The sequence below is a fragment of the Tasmannia lanceolata genome, unplaced genomic scaffold (assembly GCF_043159265.1).
Source record: "Tasmannia lanceolata isolate RefF3 unplaced genomic scaffold, GAP_Taslan_0.1 ptg000034l, whole genome shotgun sequence".
Taxonomy (NCBI): domain Eukaryota; kingdom Viridiplantae; phylum Streptophyta; class Magnoliopsida; order Canellales; family Winteraceae; genus Tasmannia; species Tasmannia lanceolata.
In genome coordinates this window covers 487,779-507,361 of record NW_027518711.1, presented here as the reverse complement: position 1 = coordinate 507,361, position 19,583 = coordinate 487,779, and the positions used below count along the sequence as shown (strand labels likewise).

Here is a 19,583-nt window from a genome sequence, read left to right as displayed (position 1 = left end):
CTTATTTGGAAATAAGGTTTCTCCATTGTGACCAGGTGGTCACAGGTTCAGGTCACGGAAACAGCCTCTCTACAAAGCTCTGTAAGGCCGCATATATCTAGCCCTCTCCAGACCCCGCAATCGCGGGAGCCTCGTACACTGCCGCATATATCTAGCCCTCTCCAGACCCCGCAATTGCAGGAGCCTCGTACACTGGGCCGCCCTTTTTTTATTTGAAATAAGGAATAATTTTGGTGGAATACAAATCGACGCATAAGCTTATGACATTTAAATCTTTCCAATTAATTAATGATGTTGATGTTCTTTGTTGAACGCCAGTTATCATTCTAAGAACCAAGCCATATGCCTCCTAACCCATGGCAGATACATGCAGGGATGACTTGTACTATATAAAATTTAGTTAGCCACTCAAGTCATGTTTGGAAATCATGAATATTATTTTTCAGTCACGTAGCACCATCTCCTGGCTCGTGTCCACTCAATTTTCACCCTCTTTCCCCTGTCCCACCATTGCATAAACTAATATTCCGAAGAAAAAATTTCAAGGCTGCCAAACATGGGCGTGGCAAATAATTCTGAATTTTTAAAATATTGTGATATCTTTGTAAAATGACGAAAACACAAATTATTCTAAGATTTTCAAATTTTTAACACAATAATTTCATGATACTATTTTTATTTTTTCTTAAAAAATATATAATTTAAGAAAAGTCAAGAGGACAAGTATAGTAGTATTGGGTGTCCCACCATACAATGGATCCCATCAACCAAATCTAAAGAGTCTCCAAGCAGACCTTAAAATATTTATGGCCGAGTCTATAACAAATACAAACTAACCGTTTGGTGGCCTTACAAATGGGGTGGAGGACTTAAAAATCGACAGTAATCTTGGCATCAAGCTGAGAGAATTCTTCGTAATAGGCCTTAAAATGCTCATAAGAATGCCTTACATCATCCACGGCGCACATTTCCCTTATGCTGTGCATTGACAATTGTGGGGCACCCACATCTACGGTGCGGATTCCGGTTCCGCTTGCTAGTATGGGACCGATGGTCGAACCACAAGGCATGTCATTGCGAACCACAAAATCCTGCAAAAATAAAAAATAAAAAATAAATAAAACATAGTAATTTGACTTCAACTCATGTACAAGATGTTACAGGATACTCTTTTTACACTACAAGAGAGTGGCCCGGCGTAGAAAGGGCGGGGGTTCAATATATCATTTACCTTGTTGTTTCGTTCAAAACTTCAAAGGGAAATGATATTTTCTCCCCCTTTTCTTCCCCTGGAAACTCCCTTGTAGTGTAATAAATACACTTGGACATATGGTCATTGCTATTGGTTAAAAAAAAGGCACACTTTTTCATATAACCTTTTTTATTTTTGCTTCTTGCTATAGTTTTAATGTGAGCAGGGCCTGGCTACATCATACCCATCACCACTATAAGCATGGCTGTACAGTCAAATGATCCCCACCATCCATATGATGGGCGCTACCATGGAAGGGCCACTGTACAAAATCACAGCCATTGGATAATTCTAACCTATCTGGAGGGGCTTTTAAATGTCCCATTAAACGAAAATAGTTTACCAATCCATATTCAAAGAAGAAAAGCCCACTGTTGTCATGGTTAGGATCAATCAATGAGCAGATTTTGAACCAGCCCTTCATTGTAGGATCCACAATTTGGACGAACTGATTCATTCAATAATACAATAATACAATAATGCAGCCATGTGTACATGGTGATGGGCAATGAACACATCTTGAGTCATCAATCGTTATGTACAAGGAAGGGGCTCCTGATATCTTTATACCCATCAAGACATATTCTTCTTTTTATAATGCATATATATACAGTATATCTTTTAAAATCATCATATAAAATGCATGTCCATGTCAGCATGTCCTCCTGGGATTGGGTGTTTAACACCTCATGCCCATGTTGGAATCCAAAATTTGAATCCAAATCTTGCAACCACTAAAAAATGGGAAAAAGTTACTAGTACTAAATACAGACATAATACAACCTTTTTTTTTACCTGCTAAGACATAATACAACCTATCATATCTATTAAAATCAATGCCCACATTATCGAGTGACCATCGGAAAACTGACCTGAATAGGAAGGTTGTGCCTCTTTGCAATCTCCCGAAATATGAATGAGGTGACTGCGTTGGTGGCATACCGTTGATTGGCATTGTGTTTGACAACAAGGCCTCCATGCAATTTTGGTTGATGATTTTCTTCATGTTTGTCCTTATATGGGGGAAGGCGCGTTAGGAGACTAGCATACTATTACTAGGCAAGCATTTCATCTTTGAAATTAGAAAAATAAGGGCATCACCTACCATGTAATTAGGGTGCAAGGCATGTGCCATGTCAGCAGACACAAGGAAGCTCCTCTGTATTGCTTTCTCAAGCAGCTGAAAAGCAGTAAATGCAAAGCAAAATAATTGTATGAACGAGGATTATAACATCAACTCAACAAACGCTTTCGAGTATTTTTTTTTTGAGACCATCCTGGTCTTGAAGTTGTAGTCCATCTTTTTGCTATTCAATAAGGTTTCCAATATTCTGATAAAAAAAATTCCAATTCAACAAACAGTAAACAAAAAAGTAGAACACTCAAATCGTGCCCAACCTTAATGATATCCATGTGAAAAACAAAAGTAGAGACATTGCGCAAGTAATTGCATGCATGAATCCATAAGCAGAAGTGGCAGTTTTAATAACTCAATCAAGTATTTGGCGAACTTATTGACTTGATTTGACAGTGACTCATGTTTAATTGGGGTAACCAGATTTTTTCTTTTCTTTTCAAAAGGGCACAGGGTGAACAAATTTTTCAAAACCTGAAAAAACTCGATCAAGTACTCAACTCTCAATGCGACTACCTAGTCAAAGAGAAAAAAAAAAGGTTGAAAGATGAGTGATTCCAAGGGAATTTTCAAGTTTTAAAATCTAGACTGATAGTAAATGAAATATAAACATATTTGTGAGGATGTCTGATGACTCTGGTCTATTAGACATGAACTGGTCACTGTCAGTTGGTGACCTTTTTGTTTGCTATTTAATGCAGATTGATTAAGCTTTCAAAGCAAGCACCATAGAGAATGGATATTTTTTCTTGGTAGGTTATGGAGGGAATTTATTGAATTAATGAAAGCACATAACCAGCTAAATAAAAGAAAAAAAAATAGTATCACTAATAGTAAACTGGCAAAATTAGATACAATGCAGATATAGAGAAGAGAACAAATACTACCTTGGAATCTGAAGGGCTGAAGAAGTCTGTTATTCTTGATAAAGCATCTAACATGGCAGGAGAACCAGCTCCTTGCGCTGAATTAGATCCCACTTCCTCGTGATCAAACAATGCCACCATCCTTACACCAGTCTCATTATCAAGACAACTTTCGGAAGATGTTGAGTCTATGAATGCCTGAAATTAAATTCAAGTTATGGCATAAATCATACATTACTAATAACTGATAGGCCAAAACAATCGTCTCTTTTCTTACACAGACAATAATGATCCAAGTTATACAACAGTAAAAGGCGTAGAAAATGGTTTTTTGTCATCTGAGATGGTCATAGTGAAATAAGATTAATCCAAATGATGAGATAAAAAATACTGAGAAATGACTTCTGGAACTCTATATTACAAAGATTCTTGTGAATGTCGGACCCATCTCGGATTCCAATACTTCAGGATTCCGTGCGACACTTTTAAGTCTCTTTTACCCTTTTTTCCCGAATGCTACTAACACAAATTTACAATTACAGCATGTTTTGAGCTCTATCAATCCTAATAGTAAGCATTTATATAGAAATAAAACATGATATTTGCTTAACCTATTTAAATTTTCAATATATTACTGGTTAAAATCATGTTATTATGTAAAAAACTTAAAACTATAATAATTGATTAAATATTTTGGCGAATCCACACATCTTTCTTTTCCAGGTTTGCTGAATCCGACACTCAACACTCGTACCCGTACTGATGCAACAGTGTTGGAACTGTAAATTCAAGTCATCTAAGTACTGAAAGGGTGGCAAGTAACAGCTTAATGGACACACCAAACTAGCAAGTCACGTGAAATGTGAAAGACACTTGTCACAATGCACTTCCTTGCTGATCCACACAGGATTCCATGTGCCCCATGTTATTCGGGTCAAAGCGCCAGCTACAGCTAATCATACTCTTGGCTACCAGACTCTAGCCACCTAGGGTGCTTCATTCCGCTTCGTCTAGCAGCACGATGCTTGTATTGGTCTCCCACAACCCGTTTTCACGGATTAAGCTGATCCCATGCAAGAAGTCCATGTGTGTCTCACAACTAGAGCCAGAAAGTCAGCATAATAATGCGAGATTTAACATTTAATATGGAAGCAGAATGTGTGTCACACTTTTTTCCTACTTTGGCTCATCGTTCCCTGATCAATACTGATGCAGATATTAGGATTTATTTCCGTATTATTTAGTTTCTAGTATTTTTATTTCCATGTTATTAGTTTTTAGGCTTTTATTTTTCATATTATTTAGAATTAGGGAGTTTAGTCGTTTAGAAATTCTTATTTTAGTAGGCTTCTATCTTTTAGGTTGTTAATTGCCTATTTATAGGCCTCTTTACAACTTTATTGTAAACTTTTGATGAATAAAGATTGATTGGCTTCTCCCCTCTACAGTTTTCTTCTCCTTCCCATGTTCCTCTTCTCTTCTCTCTTAATTTCTTGTATTTCTTCCCCTATTCTTCTTCTATTCTCTTCTTCCCCTACCCTTCTTCCCTTACTCGTCTTCTATTCTTTTCCTTCTATTCTCTTCTTCTTCTTTTCTTCTCCTTCTAGTCTCTTCTTCTTCTTTTCTTCTATTTCTCTTCCCTATCCTACATCAAATTTGGTATCAGAGCCAAAGATCCAAGTCATTCTGTGGGACTCGATCCCGCAAGAGGGGCGCGACCCGCCTCTTTCTTGGTCTCTCGTACCCACGCGAGCGGCGTGTGCTTTTGATTATTGATATGAATCATCTTTTCCGTGAACTTAGGATCACTAAAGAAATCTGAATTTCACACAAAAGAGAATGACCAGAGTCGCCACCTAGGTAAGGGAACTATGACCCATAAGTGACACTGCAATGATCTGCGATCCCAGAAGTCTAGATCTGTTACATGATTACGAGAATGGAAGGTGTTAGGCACCATTCTCTCCCAGTAATCCAGTCTTCAATTCCAAAGGTTAACTTTCTCGAATTTCTTTTAAAATGATCATTTAAACTCTCTCAATGTAATCTACTGGACATGCACCCTAAGTGATCTAATTTCGATGTGATTCCTAGATGCATCATTTGATCTTTTTTATTTGGATTGGTTCAATCTATGTGAAAGTTCTCCTAAGATCTAATTTGGGGGAAATCCTAAGTGATTTAAATTAGTTAATTTAGGGTTTGAAAATGAACAAGAAATAAATAAAATACAACCCTAAAACCCTACTGGAATGTGTGTAGGGTCGACTTGAGCTTGGAATGCCATCTAAGTTGCCTACATACCCAATCCTCACTGGGATCAAAGTCGACGTAGTTCGGTGACCTAAACTAAGCTACATATGCCTAACTCATCTAGGACACCGATCAAGACTGGACTTAACTGTTTCAACAGTTTATGAAAGATTAATTAATTCAAGTTGATTAAGTTTTATTATCTTAGGACTCCATCTAAGATGCTATATAATTCTATCTAAATACAACACACTCCCTAAACAAATGAAGGTGGGCCCTACATCCTAAGTTAACAAGGCATGTCCTATAGGGAAAGAGGGTTAACTATGTGAAACATAATCTAAAGCTTAGTTACTAACAATAGCAACCAGCTGTGATGTTACTTACCAGACTCCTAACTCTAGGACTCCCTAAGACCTAAAATTCGACGTGACCTAAGTGTTCCTAAAGGGGGCTCTAAAGGCTCCTACGGGGTGGAACCATGATCCAACAGTTCCAGGAGTGATCTGACCTTGAGTTTGACCAACCCAATTTATTAAGTTGGTAATTTCCATCTTTTAGGGGTCCCTATTACCTAGAAATCAGGGCATTCTAAGGCTCTAAGGGTAAATTCAATTAGGCTATGATTTTGACCAAAACGACAAGTTGTGAAGACTCTTAGTGATTTTTAGGGATTTTTAACTTAAGGATTATGATGCTTCTGGAAAATTTTGATGTTCTGGAATTTTTCAGGATTTTATGAATTTTGGTTAATTTTTATTGATTTTTATCAATTTAGGCAATTTATCAATGTTCCAAAGCAACTTATGGCAAATATAGCCCAATTCAGTCCAAAACGGTACTGGATGTGCTCATAACAGTAAGAAATTACAGTAGAAATTTCAGGCATTTTTACTGTGTTACTATTTTTTACAGATTAGGCTAATTTGAAAAGAAAATCACTACAATTATCTAACCGTATCCAAAAATTATGAAAAGGTATGTGAAGGAAGGACCACTATATCTTATTACCAAATTTCAGCCTTAGAAAATTTTGTTTTCAACAGAATCTTTACTTTGAGTTAAAAATCAGTTATTTTCTCTATCAATTTACCGATATTAATGAATAATAGGTTCCAAAACACCTCTAAAATCAACCAAATTTTACTGGAACATTCTAATAACATTATTAATCCCATTCCAAGAGAAAAATATAAAAAATTGTTGGTTTTAATATCGAAATTCATCACCATGAGCAAATCAATGTTTTGACTATAAATCTATGAAAACAACTGATTTTTCTAAATTCCAAAACACAAGTCTACTAAGATATATAAGAAATTAATTCCTGAAAAGTTTTGGAAATTTTCAAGGTCTTTTGCTATTTTTAGTAATTAAAACAATTCTCAAGTAATTTATAAAAATACCAAATTACGCCGAAAATTCTTGAAAATTTATGTGTGGCCTTAATACCTTAGAAAACTACTATAAACAAATTTTCAGCAATTTTGGACGTGTTTTGACATACTTTGGATTTAATCTTTCGGGAAAATACCCTTTTCTGGGCAATTTTCGAAGGATTACAAAGCTAACCAAACGTGTCAAACCTTGCTGGAAATTTCGATTTCCGGTCCTTTTTTTTAATGTGAATTTGACTTAGGAATCGAAAAATTCGGAAAAACTTTGAGTTTTACAATACTTGCTTTGAAAAGTGGGTTTCAACCATCAATTTATTAAAATCAACTTGAATTAGCAAAAATAATTTTCCTTCAGCCAAAATATAGATAATACCATATATTAGTTCCTTCCATAATATACTGAAATTTCGCAAAAAAATTCATTCATATGCTTGATGGTTACATACAAAATCTCAAAATCTTAACCATAGGCATGCTTCTAGTTCTTATTCTAAAAGAGTTAGGGTACCAACCTTTGATCGCTAATCCAAAGTGTTATGGCCAAATTCTCCACAAGAGAGGGTTGGACGAATTTTTTTTGGAGAGGAAGAGCTGGACGAATTTTCAAGAAGGGGAGAGAGTTGGACGAAATTGTGTGTTTTTCAATGGGTTAGGATGGCCACTTATTTATACATTGTAGCCATCCTATTCCTTTGGGAAGGGATAAGCTCAAAATTCAAATAGGACTCTTCTCAACGGTGGAGATGAATAATTGTGATGGACCCACCAATAAGGAGATGATCGAATCTGACTTAGAAAGAGATGGGAAATGTTTTTTTAGCTCTCCCTCTTTTGCATGATTATCATAGATTAGCACAATCACTTAATTGCTCTTATCTTTTTCGATCTAACGGTTCTCATTAGTTTGATTAAAACTAATTTAAAGAGGGATAAGGATGCCACATCATTTAATGGTCTCACTATAGATAGTGGACGAATTCTCCAACTCTAAGGAAGAGTTTATATTGAATACTCCTTGGTTGCTTCTAGAACATCTTTTAATCCAACGAATGAGATGAAACCTTGAGATGATGGGAATCCCATTGGAATAAAACATGTAAAAACTAGACCTGGCAAAAGCGACCCGTGCCCGCGGGTCGACCCCACCCACCCGCAAATTTGCGGGCACGGGTCTGAGTTTTAGTGACCCGTCAAAACTAACCCGCGAGTGACCCAACCCGCAAAAACACGGGTCGGGTCAACCCGCGGGCACGCGCTCGTAGTGGGATTTGCTAGCGTCCTTCGCAGAAGACATTTTGAGGAGGAAAAGAGGACGCTAGCAAATCTTTAGATCCCCTTTTTCACACCACGTTCTTCTACTTATCTTATCTCCGGTGGCTCCACCGCTTCTTAATCCGCCTTTGGACTTCTTCTCCGCCTTTAGCTTCTTCTCCGGATGGGTTTCTTCTCGGTGCCCATGGAGGAAAAGATGATTATCGATCGCGTATTTTAGGCTCCTCCATGGCCGGGTTTCTTCTCAGCTTTACTTGGCTTATTTTTAGGGTTTTGAGTGCAAATGGATTGATGACATGACTAATTTTAGGCATGGATCGATGACTTGGCATTTTAGGCATTCGATCACAAACCATCAACGGTTGTGGTGATTTCTCTGAAAAGCAACATAAGTACACAACGTTGAGAAATGATTTCTCGTCAGAACAACGAAATATCAAATATGCCATTGTCAATGTACAACAACCAGTGATAACATTTTCCAGAATAAACAACGGTTTGAATTTGCGGGTGACCCGCGGGTTGACCCGGCCCACCCGCGGGCCGCGCGGGTCACCAAAATTCTGACCCGCAAAAATGCGGGTCATCTCCTGACCCGACCCGTGTGACCCGCACCCGCATCACCCGCGGGTTGACCCTGCCCGACCCACCCGTTTGCCAGGTCTAGTAAAAACCGATTGGAAAGATGAGAGTCCCATGGGAAATAAATATGTAAAAACCGATTGGGGGAGAAATCCGATTGGATGAGGGATTCAAGGGAGTGTTGGCCACAATTTATGGAGTTGGCGCCACTTTTTTAGGTGAAAAGTGAAAAATTAGCTCCTTACTAAATTTACAGGTGTACGAGTAGTTATTAATTCATAATACCAAGTATACCCCAACCACCTTTTGAAACGATCTCAACCATTCAAATGACAGGCTACATAATGCATGTAGATATTACCTCCAAATCAGCCCCTAATAATGATTCAACCGTCGATTTAATGGACCATATAAAATAAATCGATTTGTAATCCATATACCATTTTCATCGGATAATCCGAACCCTTGATTTGACAAATTAAATGCACATCACCTTGTAATTCATACTTAGACCAAAATAAGATGATCTCCACCATCCATTTGATGATCCACCCCCTTAGTTAAAAGAAATAAAACTATATCCCTTTAAAGTAGGCTCACTAAATGACAAATAAATGGGGGGAGAGAGTTAAGATGAGAGAGAGAGAGTTTAGAGAGAGATAGAGAGGGAATGGGCGAGACGAGATTATACCGTGTGGTACTCAAAGATGGAAATCACTTTTCCTCGACAATGATTTCTCGGAGAAACAAATCCAAGGAAAGTAAAGTAATGAGGGAAATGTTTTCCTGGAATAAGAATTCCAAGGAAAATACCATCTCAATCACAAATGCTCAATCTTTAATGAGAGCCATCGATTTCGCAGGTAATCTAAGCCGTTGTACTCTTAAGTGATTAACGATCCGAACACTCCCATCTTGACCATCGGGTTGAGATAAGACGATCTCGGCCGTTAGTTCATAGAACCACAGTCCAAAGTGATCTCAACTTGCCGATCATCGGTAATCTCTTATCCAATACGAGTGCGGGCAGGAGAAAAATAAGGAGGTAGGGCCACGATAGGAGAGGAAAAATAGGAAATGGGAGGAACAAGGTATGGGGATGACTCAGGGGGTCCTAGAACATTAGGGCCATCCTAAGAACAAGGTGTCTTTATGTAGGGTAGGAATCTTTCACACCAGCCATGTCCTAAGATGTAAGGACTCCTACATTATAGGAGCTTTTCTAAATCACTTCACAATTACTCGAGATATATGACGTTCTTTCGAGACACAAAGGGTGTCCTAAACCTTAGGGAATAGCCTAAAATGTAGGACTCTCCTAAAATTTAGGAAACAGCCAGAAATGACTCCAATTGCTGGGTATTCTTCACGGGTTCAGAGCTTTTCACCTAGAATATAGGGACTACCCTAGAACGTAGGACTCTCCTACAATTTAGGACATTTCCTAAACTTTAGGGAATGGCCCGTAATGGCTCAGAGTTCTAGACATTCTTCCTGGGATCTGAAGTTTCTCCTAGAAAGTAGGAACTACCCTAGAATGTGGGACTCTCTTACAATTTAGTACATTTCCTAAAATTTAGGAAACGGCCCGAAATGACTCAGAATACTAGATGTGTTCCCCGGGTTCGGATTTTCCTCATGAAATGTAGGAACTACCCTAGAATGTAGGGCTCTCCTACAATTTAGGGTTCTTCCTAAAATTTAGGAAATGGACCGGCATGACTTGGAATAGCCTGGGCAGTCTTCACTCTTGTGAGTTTTAGCATGGGAATCCTGACTTCTTTGAAACGGAGCTAAATGGGGGTGTCTACTAAAGGAAGGTGATCCCTTCCGGCAAGATCGCCATGCACAGCGTAACAAAAATCGAATAGAATTTTAAAATTTTCTTTTGATCTTGCTTTTGCCTAAGATCCTAGAGTCTAGATTAATTAATTAAGTTAATCAAACATAAATAAATACCTCTTTGAAGAAGAAATCAATGAATCACGCTATTTGATCTATCCTCGAACGGTTGCAATCGTTCTAAATGCCGCGGACCCCGCAAGTTGAACCGATGGATTCTTTTTCTTGCTTAGACTATTGTGGATGTGAATAACTATTATTCACCGATTTAAGGTCTGATCTAATCAGTACCTTTGTTGTAGAGAATAGAGAAATTGATTTGAAGCCTTTCTCTTTGAAACTATTTCAATCGGAAGAGAGATAGAGAGGAAAAGAGGGATGAAAAACTATTTTCCAAAGGGGGGAAGCAAGGGAGAACGAATTTTTGAGTATTCCACGCTTGAAATTTTGTTCTCCCCTCTCTCTTTTATATAAAGTAGAGTTTTAGTTTGATAAATCATTGTTTCTCTCTCCCAATTCTAATCCAATTGAGAAACCGACTTGAATTGAGACTCCTCGAGTGAATGGGACTCTCCCAAACCTCCAAGGCTATATGGGGACACTAAAGATACATGGGAGAATGCGTATGGAGGCCTCCCTCCAGCCCTTGTGGCCTTATCTCATAAGAGTTGGTGTTGGAAACAAATTGCTTGCTTTGTAGATCCTACAATTTAGCAATTCTTATCCAACAAAGAGTTTGACTGCAACTCAAAGTCCTTGAGCAATTGAGGCTCTTTTCCCCAGCTCTCCAACTGATTTAGAAGTGTTGTGGGCCCCACAAACCTTATCCAAATGTGTAGTCCTATCCCAATTCCCAATTCCGTTTCAATTCCGCAACTTTTGCAAAACTGGTTTGGGAATAACTATCCTCATTTGGATTACACATTATTATGATAATTATTAATCAAATTAATAATACATAATAATGTATAATAATTAAATAATTAATTAATAATTTAATCAATTAATAACTCACATCTAATGGGAGTTATTTCGGCTCCAATTTGTCTTCGAAAAATTCTCTTACTGTCTTTTGTTACTTTCCTAACAAAGACATATATATATATATATATGAGAAAACGGTTCCTACACATATGTGTAGAGAGTTCTCTACACACTAGCTTAAAATACAGTGGGGCCCCACATTGTTTGGGTGATCCAAGCCATCCATTTTAAAGGCCCTCACATAGATAGGGTGTCTACAAAAAATCAGATCCATAGGATCATCCCAACCCTATGATTTGTGGAGGTAAAATTGATGTCTTTAAACCTTCACAAATTAGTCCATTTTTTGCCTCCACAGTTCGAATGGTTAGGATGATCCTATGAATCTGATTTTTTATGGACACCCTATCTATGTGAAGGCCTTAAAAATGAATGGTTTGGATCACCCAAATAATGTGGCCCCCACTGTAGTTTAAGCTAGTGTGTAGATAACTTATCTACACATATGTGTAGGAACCGTTTTCTCTATATATATATATATATATATATATATCTTTAATTAATATCCACATTAATCTAACGGATCATATCCGTCCGTGCAATTACATAAAATGCGGAACCCTGATCCATTTGGATGTTACCGAGTCATTCGAATTGTGAGTGGGATCATCGCAAGGATCCGACGGTCAATCCTGCAGAACCCTATGGTGGGCCCCACTGCGATCTCGCTCTGTAGTTCAACTACACTCGCATTAGGTCAGTGGCCTCCATCGAGACGTAACCCTGAAGATGACCGTCAGATCATCTTACCCCTAATCACATCATGTATGTGCAAGTCCTTTCTTCGTAATCACATCTACTGAGTTGAGTCATACAGGAGGTGGACACCATTTACCCCCTTGGCCCACTCTTGGTATACTACTTTGGTCAAGCGGTGTTCGGCCTCCAAATGCATTTGCAAAATCCTTTGAAATCAATTCAATATTTCATAAAACTTTCCGATAAACGTTTTATCAAATCTGCTTGGCCAGGCTATTTAATAGGCTTGCCGCTCTGACAAAATTGTAGATGGCAATCCCTAAATTTTAGGGCGAAGAATCCCTTGTTGAGTATCACTATTGGTCTCGAGGGTTTGCTCTAGGATATAGCTCTATCCGAATGTGACTCTAAAAATAGAATCACTATAAGATAGACTAACACCCTAGAACGGACCGGCAAACCAATAAGATCCCTCAGGTCTAAAGACTTATGAAGGGTCCTGTCTGGAAGAATTTTATACTTTCTTGTCCACAAGTTGTTCTTTATTTGATCCGGTTTGGTTACGCGATCCAATCGTCGCACCCACTCTTCTTGCTTAGGGTCCACTACCCAGATGACCGAGATAAGTCACCTTACGTCACGTGCATGTAGGCAAGACTGGTGCTAGTTGTATACAGAAAGAGATGTTCAGTCTCTTTCCCAACTAGGAACTATTAAGGCTTGCATAGAACCGAGATGTCATATCTCCTTGCTCCCTTGGATCTGTGAATCCTTTGAGCATGGCATTTCTACTATGCTACCTAAGGACGAACCTGTGTCAAGCACATCACACACATTCATAAATATAAATGTTAACAGGTCTTTAGGTCTTTATTGTAATGCCCAAGGGCATACTTGTCTTTGTACTTCACTCTTTATTATTTATATTACATGAGTGAGGGGGAGAACCCTAACTCAATCTTTTCTCTCACTCTTTACTTTCTCTCTTTTCTCTACCTCTTTCAACATGGTATCAGAGCTCTAGGGCATGGATGCCTAGGGCCATTTTTTTTTCTTTTTTTTTCTTTTCTTTCCTTCTTTTTTCCCTAACCCTAACCTTAACATCCACCTCCATCTTCTCCATCCCCAACCCTAACCATAACCCCTCCATTCTTTGCTACAGTACCCGCTACAGTAAATCGCTACAGTACCCGCTACAGTATTGCCACAGTACATCGCTACAGTACCCTCTTTTCCCCACTCTTCCCTGCCCTAATCTGATCCATCATAATCTCTTCTTCTTCTTTTGGGTCATAGCTCTGCCCTATATTTTCTTGTTCGGCTTGATCACTATCTTCATGGGGTTGTTCTGGATTTGTACTTACATCATTGCGATGTTTGTGGCTCGGAGTTGTCTCGACTTTGTCTTTATGTCGTGAGGCTATCTCATGCCTCCCTTATGCATATGTTGTCCTCACGAAGCCGCGGTCTATTAGCTTGCTTATAGTCTTCATCCTTGTCTCTACTTGCTCGTTGTTGGTCCTCTTCAGTCTTCTTCCCGGTCTCTTATGAAAGATACCCCTTATATTGAGGACCCTACTATTCGTACTCTAGCTATGGCTACTAGTTCCCAGCAGCGTCAGGCTGCGTCGTCGTCTTTATCTTCGGTGGATGCGTCATTCCCACCGATTACCACTTCCCGTCTTGATGGATCAAACTATTTGACTTGGAAGATTGTTGTGGAGACATTTGAAGGCCCGACGAAAGATTTCTATTATTCGTCGTGATCCCCCTCCTAAGACTGACCCTACCTTTGATGATTGGGATGTAGATGATGCCCTTGTTCGTACACTTCTATGGCAGAGTATGACCCCTGCCATTGCTAGCACCATTTTGGATCACCCTACTGCCAAAAAAGGTATGGGAGCACACTGCGGCATTATATTCTGGTGAGGGGAATGTTGCCCGTCTCTGCGACACTTATTCGCGCTGGATGGGTCAAAGGCGCGGTGATTCTACAGTCAATGATTACTACAGACAGTTTGTCTCCTATTGCCAGCAGCTGGATGCTCTTATGCCTCTCACCATTGATCTTACCACGGCAGCCAGACAGCGGGATCAGCTCCGTGTTGTTCATTTCCTTGAGGGTCTTGGACCAGAGTTCACTCATCTTCGACAGCACATCCTTGGGTCTGGTACTGTACCATTAAAGTATAAAAGATAAATACTGCCTTTCTCCAACAGCTTAAGCTTTTGGAGAAGTTGGTTAGTTAACATGGTATCAAAGCCAAAGGTCTCGAGTTCAAACCTCCCGGACATGTGCCACGTGTTTGCCAAGTGGGCCACACGTGCAGGGAGTGTTAAAGTATAAAGGATAAATACTGCCTTTCTCCAACAGCTTAAGCATTTAGAGAAGTTGGTTAGTTAACAGCAAATACCCATTCAAGTTGTGAAATAAATCTTTATTGATTAGAAAATGTCATTCAACTGGCTTTCCAGGGCATATACTCTAACATCTACACATTCCTTCAGCCGAACTAAATTCCTCTTGCTTTCTTGCTGATTTTACAGAGCTAAAACCCTAGCCTTGCAACCCTAACCAAACCTTAACCCTCACCTCCTTAAAACCCTACAGCCAAACTTGCTTTATTGCTGATTTTTCTCCGGTCATATAGCTACAAACCCAGTCACCTTCCTTGTTAAATCAGCCTACAAAACCCTCCTTCCTTCCACACCTAAACCTAGTTATAGCCACCCAAAACCCATATCCTAACAGCCACCTCTTATCTTCCCCTATATTCAATCAATCGATAATAACCCACAATCTTATTTCCCTTGCCTCACCATAGCCGATCTTTACCTCTTCGACAGACCACCTAATGACCCATCAAGCCTCACCCGGGACCCTTCTCTAATCAGACCCTTTAAAACCCTGCAGAAAAATCACCCCTAACAGCCACTTGCAACCCATATATCATCCAATTCCAGCCCTTAAAACCATTCAAATCTCCATCCATTAAATTACTTCCATCCACCATAATCTAACCCTGAAATTTTCCATCACCCAGAGTTACATTGAATCAAGCCCAAACCCTCAACTTTACACCTCAAAGACTCCCACTCCGGCAGTTCCGACCTTCAAAATTGGTTGCTCCACCTAGCCAAGAAGCTGCCACCGAGGTCTCAGATTATCTTGACTCATCGTACGCTTCTGTTCCTCCAAGTTCGCTCGTGGCCGTTGATTTTCCGGACGAGAACCCCATCCTCCCTTCTTTGTCGTGAGGAAGGAGACTCACACGAGAGTTTCCCTTTTGGTTGAATGTCTTCAGAAGGCAACTTTCTTATTGCTTAAACCAACAGGTTACCTAAAAGGCAGCAGGCTACCTAAGGCAACAGGTCGAAGGTAAGTAGGTGTCATAATTAGCCATATAAGTTACCTTGTAACTGGTGGTAAAAAGAGTCACTCTATTTATTTTTGCTATCCGGATACCACCACAAAGGCAAAAGCAAAAGGAGGTTGCTTGTAATGGAAGGAAAGTTGTTACTTCTAGAGCAAGATAAAGAAAGTAGCCTTCTTACATAAGGGAGAAATTATATCGTGGCCAATCGTCTAATCACAAGGGCAGAGAGAGAGAGAGAAAACCTGCCACCTTGATTTTAGATCCAAAGAAAAGTAAAAAAAGGGGGCTTTTGATGGATTTAAAACCAAGGGAGGGGGGTGTTTTCTCTCTCCGACCTACACGTAAAGGTCGGCCACCATATAAAATCTCTACATATGCAACCTAAGGTGTCATTATCATTCAGCAGAGGAGAAAAGGTAAGTTACTTTATTTGGTCACTTACATATTAGCCTGATAAAGTAACTTGAGAAATAAAATTTCTACTTTATTCATCTTAAGTGGTCACGTGCCACTTAAGAAATAAAGTAACCGTATTTCTACCCCCCCCCCCCCTTTCTGCCTTGGGCAACCCCTCTTGTTTTTAGGATATACATTAGTTTGGGCACCCCCTTTTATTCCCTCGAGCACTCCTTCCCATTAAGCAAACCAGTTTACATCCCCCCCCCCAAAGTTTTTGCCTTCAGACACCCCAAAAAGAAAAAAAAGAAAAAAACAAAGAAAAAAAAATAGAAAAAAGAATTTTCTCTCACTCCACTCTTCCATCCTCTCTCTCTAGACTTGCTCTCCTCTCCCCATCTCGTTCTCTCTCTTCACTTGGGCAAGTTCTGCTCACAATTTGATTTTGCCATCAACACGAAAGTTATTCGTGACAACTTTTCGAGCATATCCAGACTACTTTCAGAAGTCACTAGCGCCAATCCGAGCCATTCAGGCCTCCGATCTGAGATCCGTGAAAAGCATTGTGTTCCATTCAACATGACAGACAGATCAGACGGTTGACTTCATTTTTCGACATCGATCCTTATGGCTCCACCATTTGTTCCATATTTTGATGGGTACGACGATAGTTATTTGAAAGGCCAGACTCACTATAGCTATTATGAGGATGCATGTCACAGTGGATCTATGCCTTGGATGCTTATTATGTATACTACGACTATGATGACGGTGCACCCATCTACCGACTTAGAAAAATTGTAAGAGGACAAGCTCAGTCATTTTGGACACACGTGGTGACACAGCGCCGTAACTTAGGCGAACCTCCATACAGTAGATGGGAGGATGTCCGTTATAATTTTCTGAGAGCTTATGCCCCAATGCCTCTTTATCGGTCCAGACGGATAAAATACGAGAAGAGGCAGCTCGCCGTGAACAAGCAGCCGCATCCCGCCGTGAACGAAAAGCCATAGCCTGCCGTGCACGAGAGACCGAAATTGAAGCAGAAGACGAATATTTGGAGCGCCGCATGCATAAGAAGGAAGTTGCGAACATTATTGAGGAACAAGATGCTAGTGTTGATGAGATCATTATAGTTGAGTCCTTGATTATGTCAGATACTGAGTCCAATGATGGCAGATACTGAATCAGAGATGTCCGATATAGAGCACGAGGGTCCAGTGATTGCTGAGCCCAACGTCGACGAGCATGACGATTCAGAGATTTCCACAGGGCCAATTGCCGAGCATCTAGAGAGAGCTCTTGACACTTCCACAGTAGCGGCAGATATTGTGTTAGAGTCATGTGAGGCTATTCCTTTGACATAGTCGACTGAGCACCGTCATGAGTCAGAGGCGAGTGACCTGACTGATGAGCAATTACCTGAGGTGGATGATCGAGAGCATATTGATGAGGATTTTAGCACTGGTCGACAACATTGAGCTAGATACGCCCCTAGCAGATGATTTTATTGATGCTCCCATTGAGCCTAATGAGATACCAGTGGGTGTTGATCTTTTGGAGGATGGTCATAGCTTGATACTACCTACTGCTATCATGCCGATCCAGGAGGAGTACGTTGCCATCTTCCCAGCTTATTTGATTGTCAAGAGAGGTTCGCATCTTTATGATTCTGCATGGATGATCTTTATGATTCTGCATGGATGATTTCTTTTGTAGTACTACGCTCGCATTCCATACCACTTTCACATTCATCACGAGCATTGTACAACAATCCAAAGTTCGAAGGATTACAGCTCCTACTGCTTGATTGGGTCGTGCACATATTTGATCCAGGAGGACTAGAACCCGAGGTCGAGTTCTTTTAAAGGGAGGGAAAATGATGCAGATATTAGGATTTATTTCCGTATTATTTAGTTTCTAGTATTTTTATTTCCATGTTATTAGTTTTTAGGCTTTTATTTTCCATGTTATTTAGAATTAGGAAGTTTAGTCGTTTAGAAATTCTTATTTTAGTAGGTTTCTATATTTTAGGTTGTTAATTGCCTATTTATAGGCCTCTTTACAGCTTTATTGTAAACTTTTGATGAATAAAGATTGATTAGCTTCTCCCCTCTACAGGTTTCTTCTCCTTCCTCTATTCCTCTTCTCTTCTCTCTTAATTTCTTCTATTTCTTCCCCTATTCTTCTTCTATTCTCTTCTTCCCCTACTCGTCTTCTATTCTCTTCTTCTACTTTTCTTCTTCTTTTCTTCTCCCCTTTCTTCTATTTCTCTTCCCTATCCTACATCAAATTAATTAATTTGATGTAGGATAAGGAAGAGAAATAGAAGAAAAGGGGATAAAAGAGAAGAAGAAAAGAATAGATGAGAAAATAAGAGAAGAATAGAAGAAGAATAGGGGAAGAAGAAGAAGAGAGAAAAAGAGACGAAGTTAGGGACAAGTAGAAGAGAGGGAAGAATAGAAATCTGGGGGAGCAGCTCTCAATCAATTCAATTAATCATCCAAGATCACAATAAAGTTGTAAAGAGGCCTATAAATAGGCAATTAGCAACCTAAAAGATAGAAAGCTACTAAAATAAGAATTCCTAAACGGCTAAACTTCTTAATTCTAAATAACATGGGAAATAAAAGCCTAAAAACTAATAACATGGAAATAAAAATACTAGAAACTAAATAATACGGAAATAAATCCTAAAATCTGCATCACATACTCAAAGTTGCAAATAGTTGTTTCAATAAGCGAACAGATTATCCATCAGTCATTTAACCTTTCATACAATTCTTACCCAAGAAATTGACCAACTGGCCCTTATCCAAAGGTAAACAGATCATGGGCATGATATTCATGTTTGTTGGCTTATGGGGGCCAGCCATCCTCCATGGGGGGCTGCCTTATGGGGGCCAGGACCTCCCGCAGCCTTGAAAAAGGGATTGACAGCCCGGCCTGGGGTGCAACCATGAGGTTTGTAGCACCTTCTGCCCATCCCTCGCTCAGTAGTGAGCTCTGCGCTGTCGTTGATAGCAGTACAGGGTGCTTTGCTGTGGTCAGCCTAGACTTTTAAAAGAATTAGTTGTGTCTCACCCAGCACTAATTGGTTAGGGAAAGTTGGTTGCCCAATTGGTTTTGGAAAAGTTGGTGGCGCTAACGATCCTACAAGTGGTATCAGAGCGAGGTCTCAAGTTCGAGACTCCCCGAGGTAGTTTTGGATTTGTGGGCGTGGTGTGGGGTGGGGGGCCTTAGTAGTGGGCTCTATGCGGTTGTTGGTAGCAGTACGGGGTGTTGTTCCCATGGTCAGCCTAGAATATAAGAGAATTAGGTGTTCCTCACCCAGCACCAATTGGTTTTGGAAAAGTTGGTTGCGCTAACGATCCTACAAGTGGTATCAAAGCGAGGTCCCCCGTTCGGGACTCCCCAGGGTAGTTTTTGGGGTTGGGGTGGCGGGGAGGGGAGGGGAGATTGTTG

General features: G+C 39.8%; 1 protein-coding gene across 1 annotated transcript in view; it reads right to left on the bottom strand.

Annotated features, from left to right (window-relative positions):
- Positions 1-659: 659 nt before the first annotated feature.
- Positions 660-19,583, bottom strand: part of LOC143859583 (putative aspartyl aminopeptidase) — a 56,170-nt gene continuing 37,246 nt past the window's right edge. The window contains exons 8-11 of the mRNA XM_077370237.1: positions 3,275-3,451; positions 2,358-2,432; positions 2,125-2,265; positions 660-1,091 (exon numbers count right to left, since the gene is read on the bottom strand). Coding sequence (XP_077226352.1) covers positions 870-1,091; positions 2,125-2,265; positions 2,358-2,432; positions 3,275-3,451 — 615 coding nt within the window. The 3' untranslated portion in view covers positions 660-869. The remainder of the gene's footprint in view (positions 1,092-2,124; positions 2,266-2,357; positions 2,433-3,274; positions 3,452-19,583) is intronic.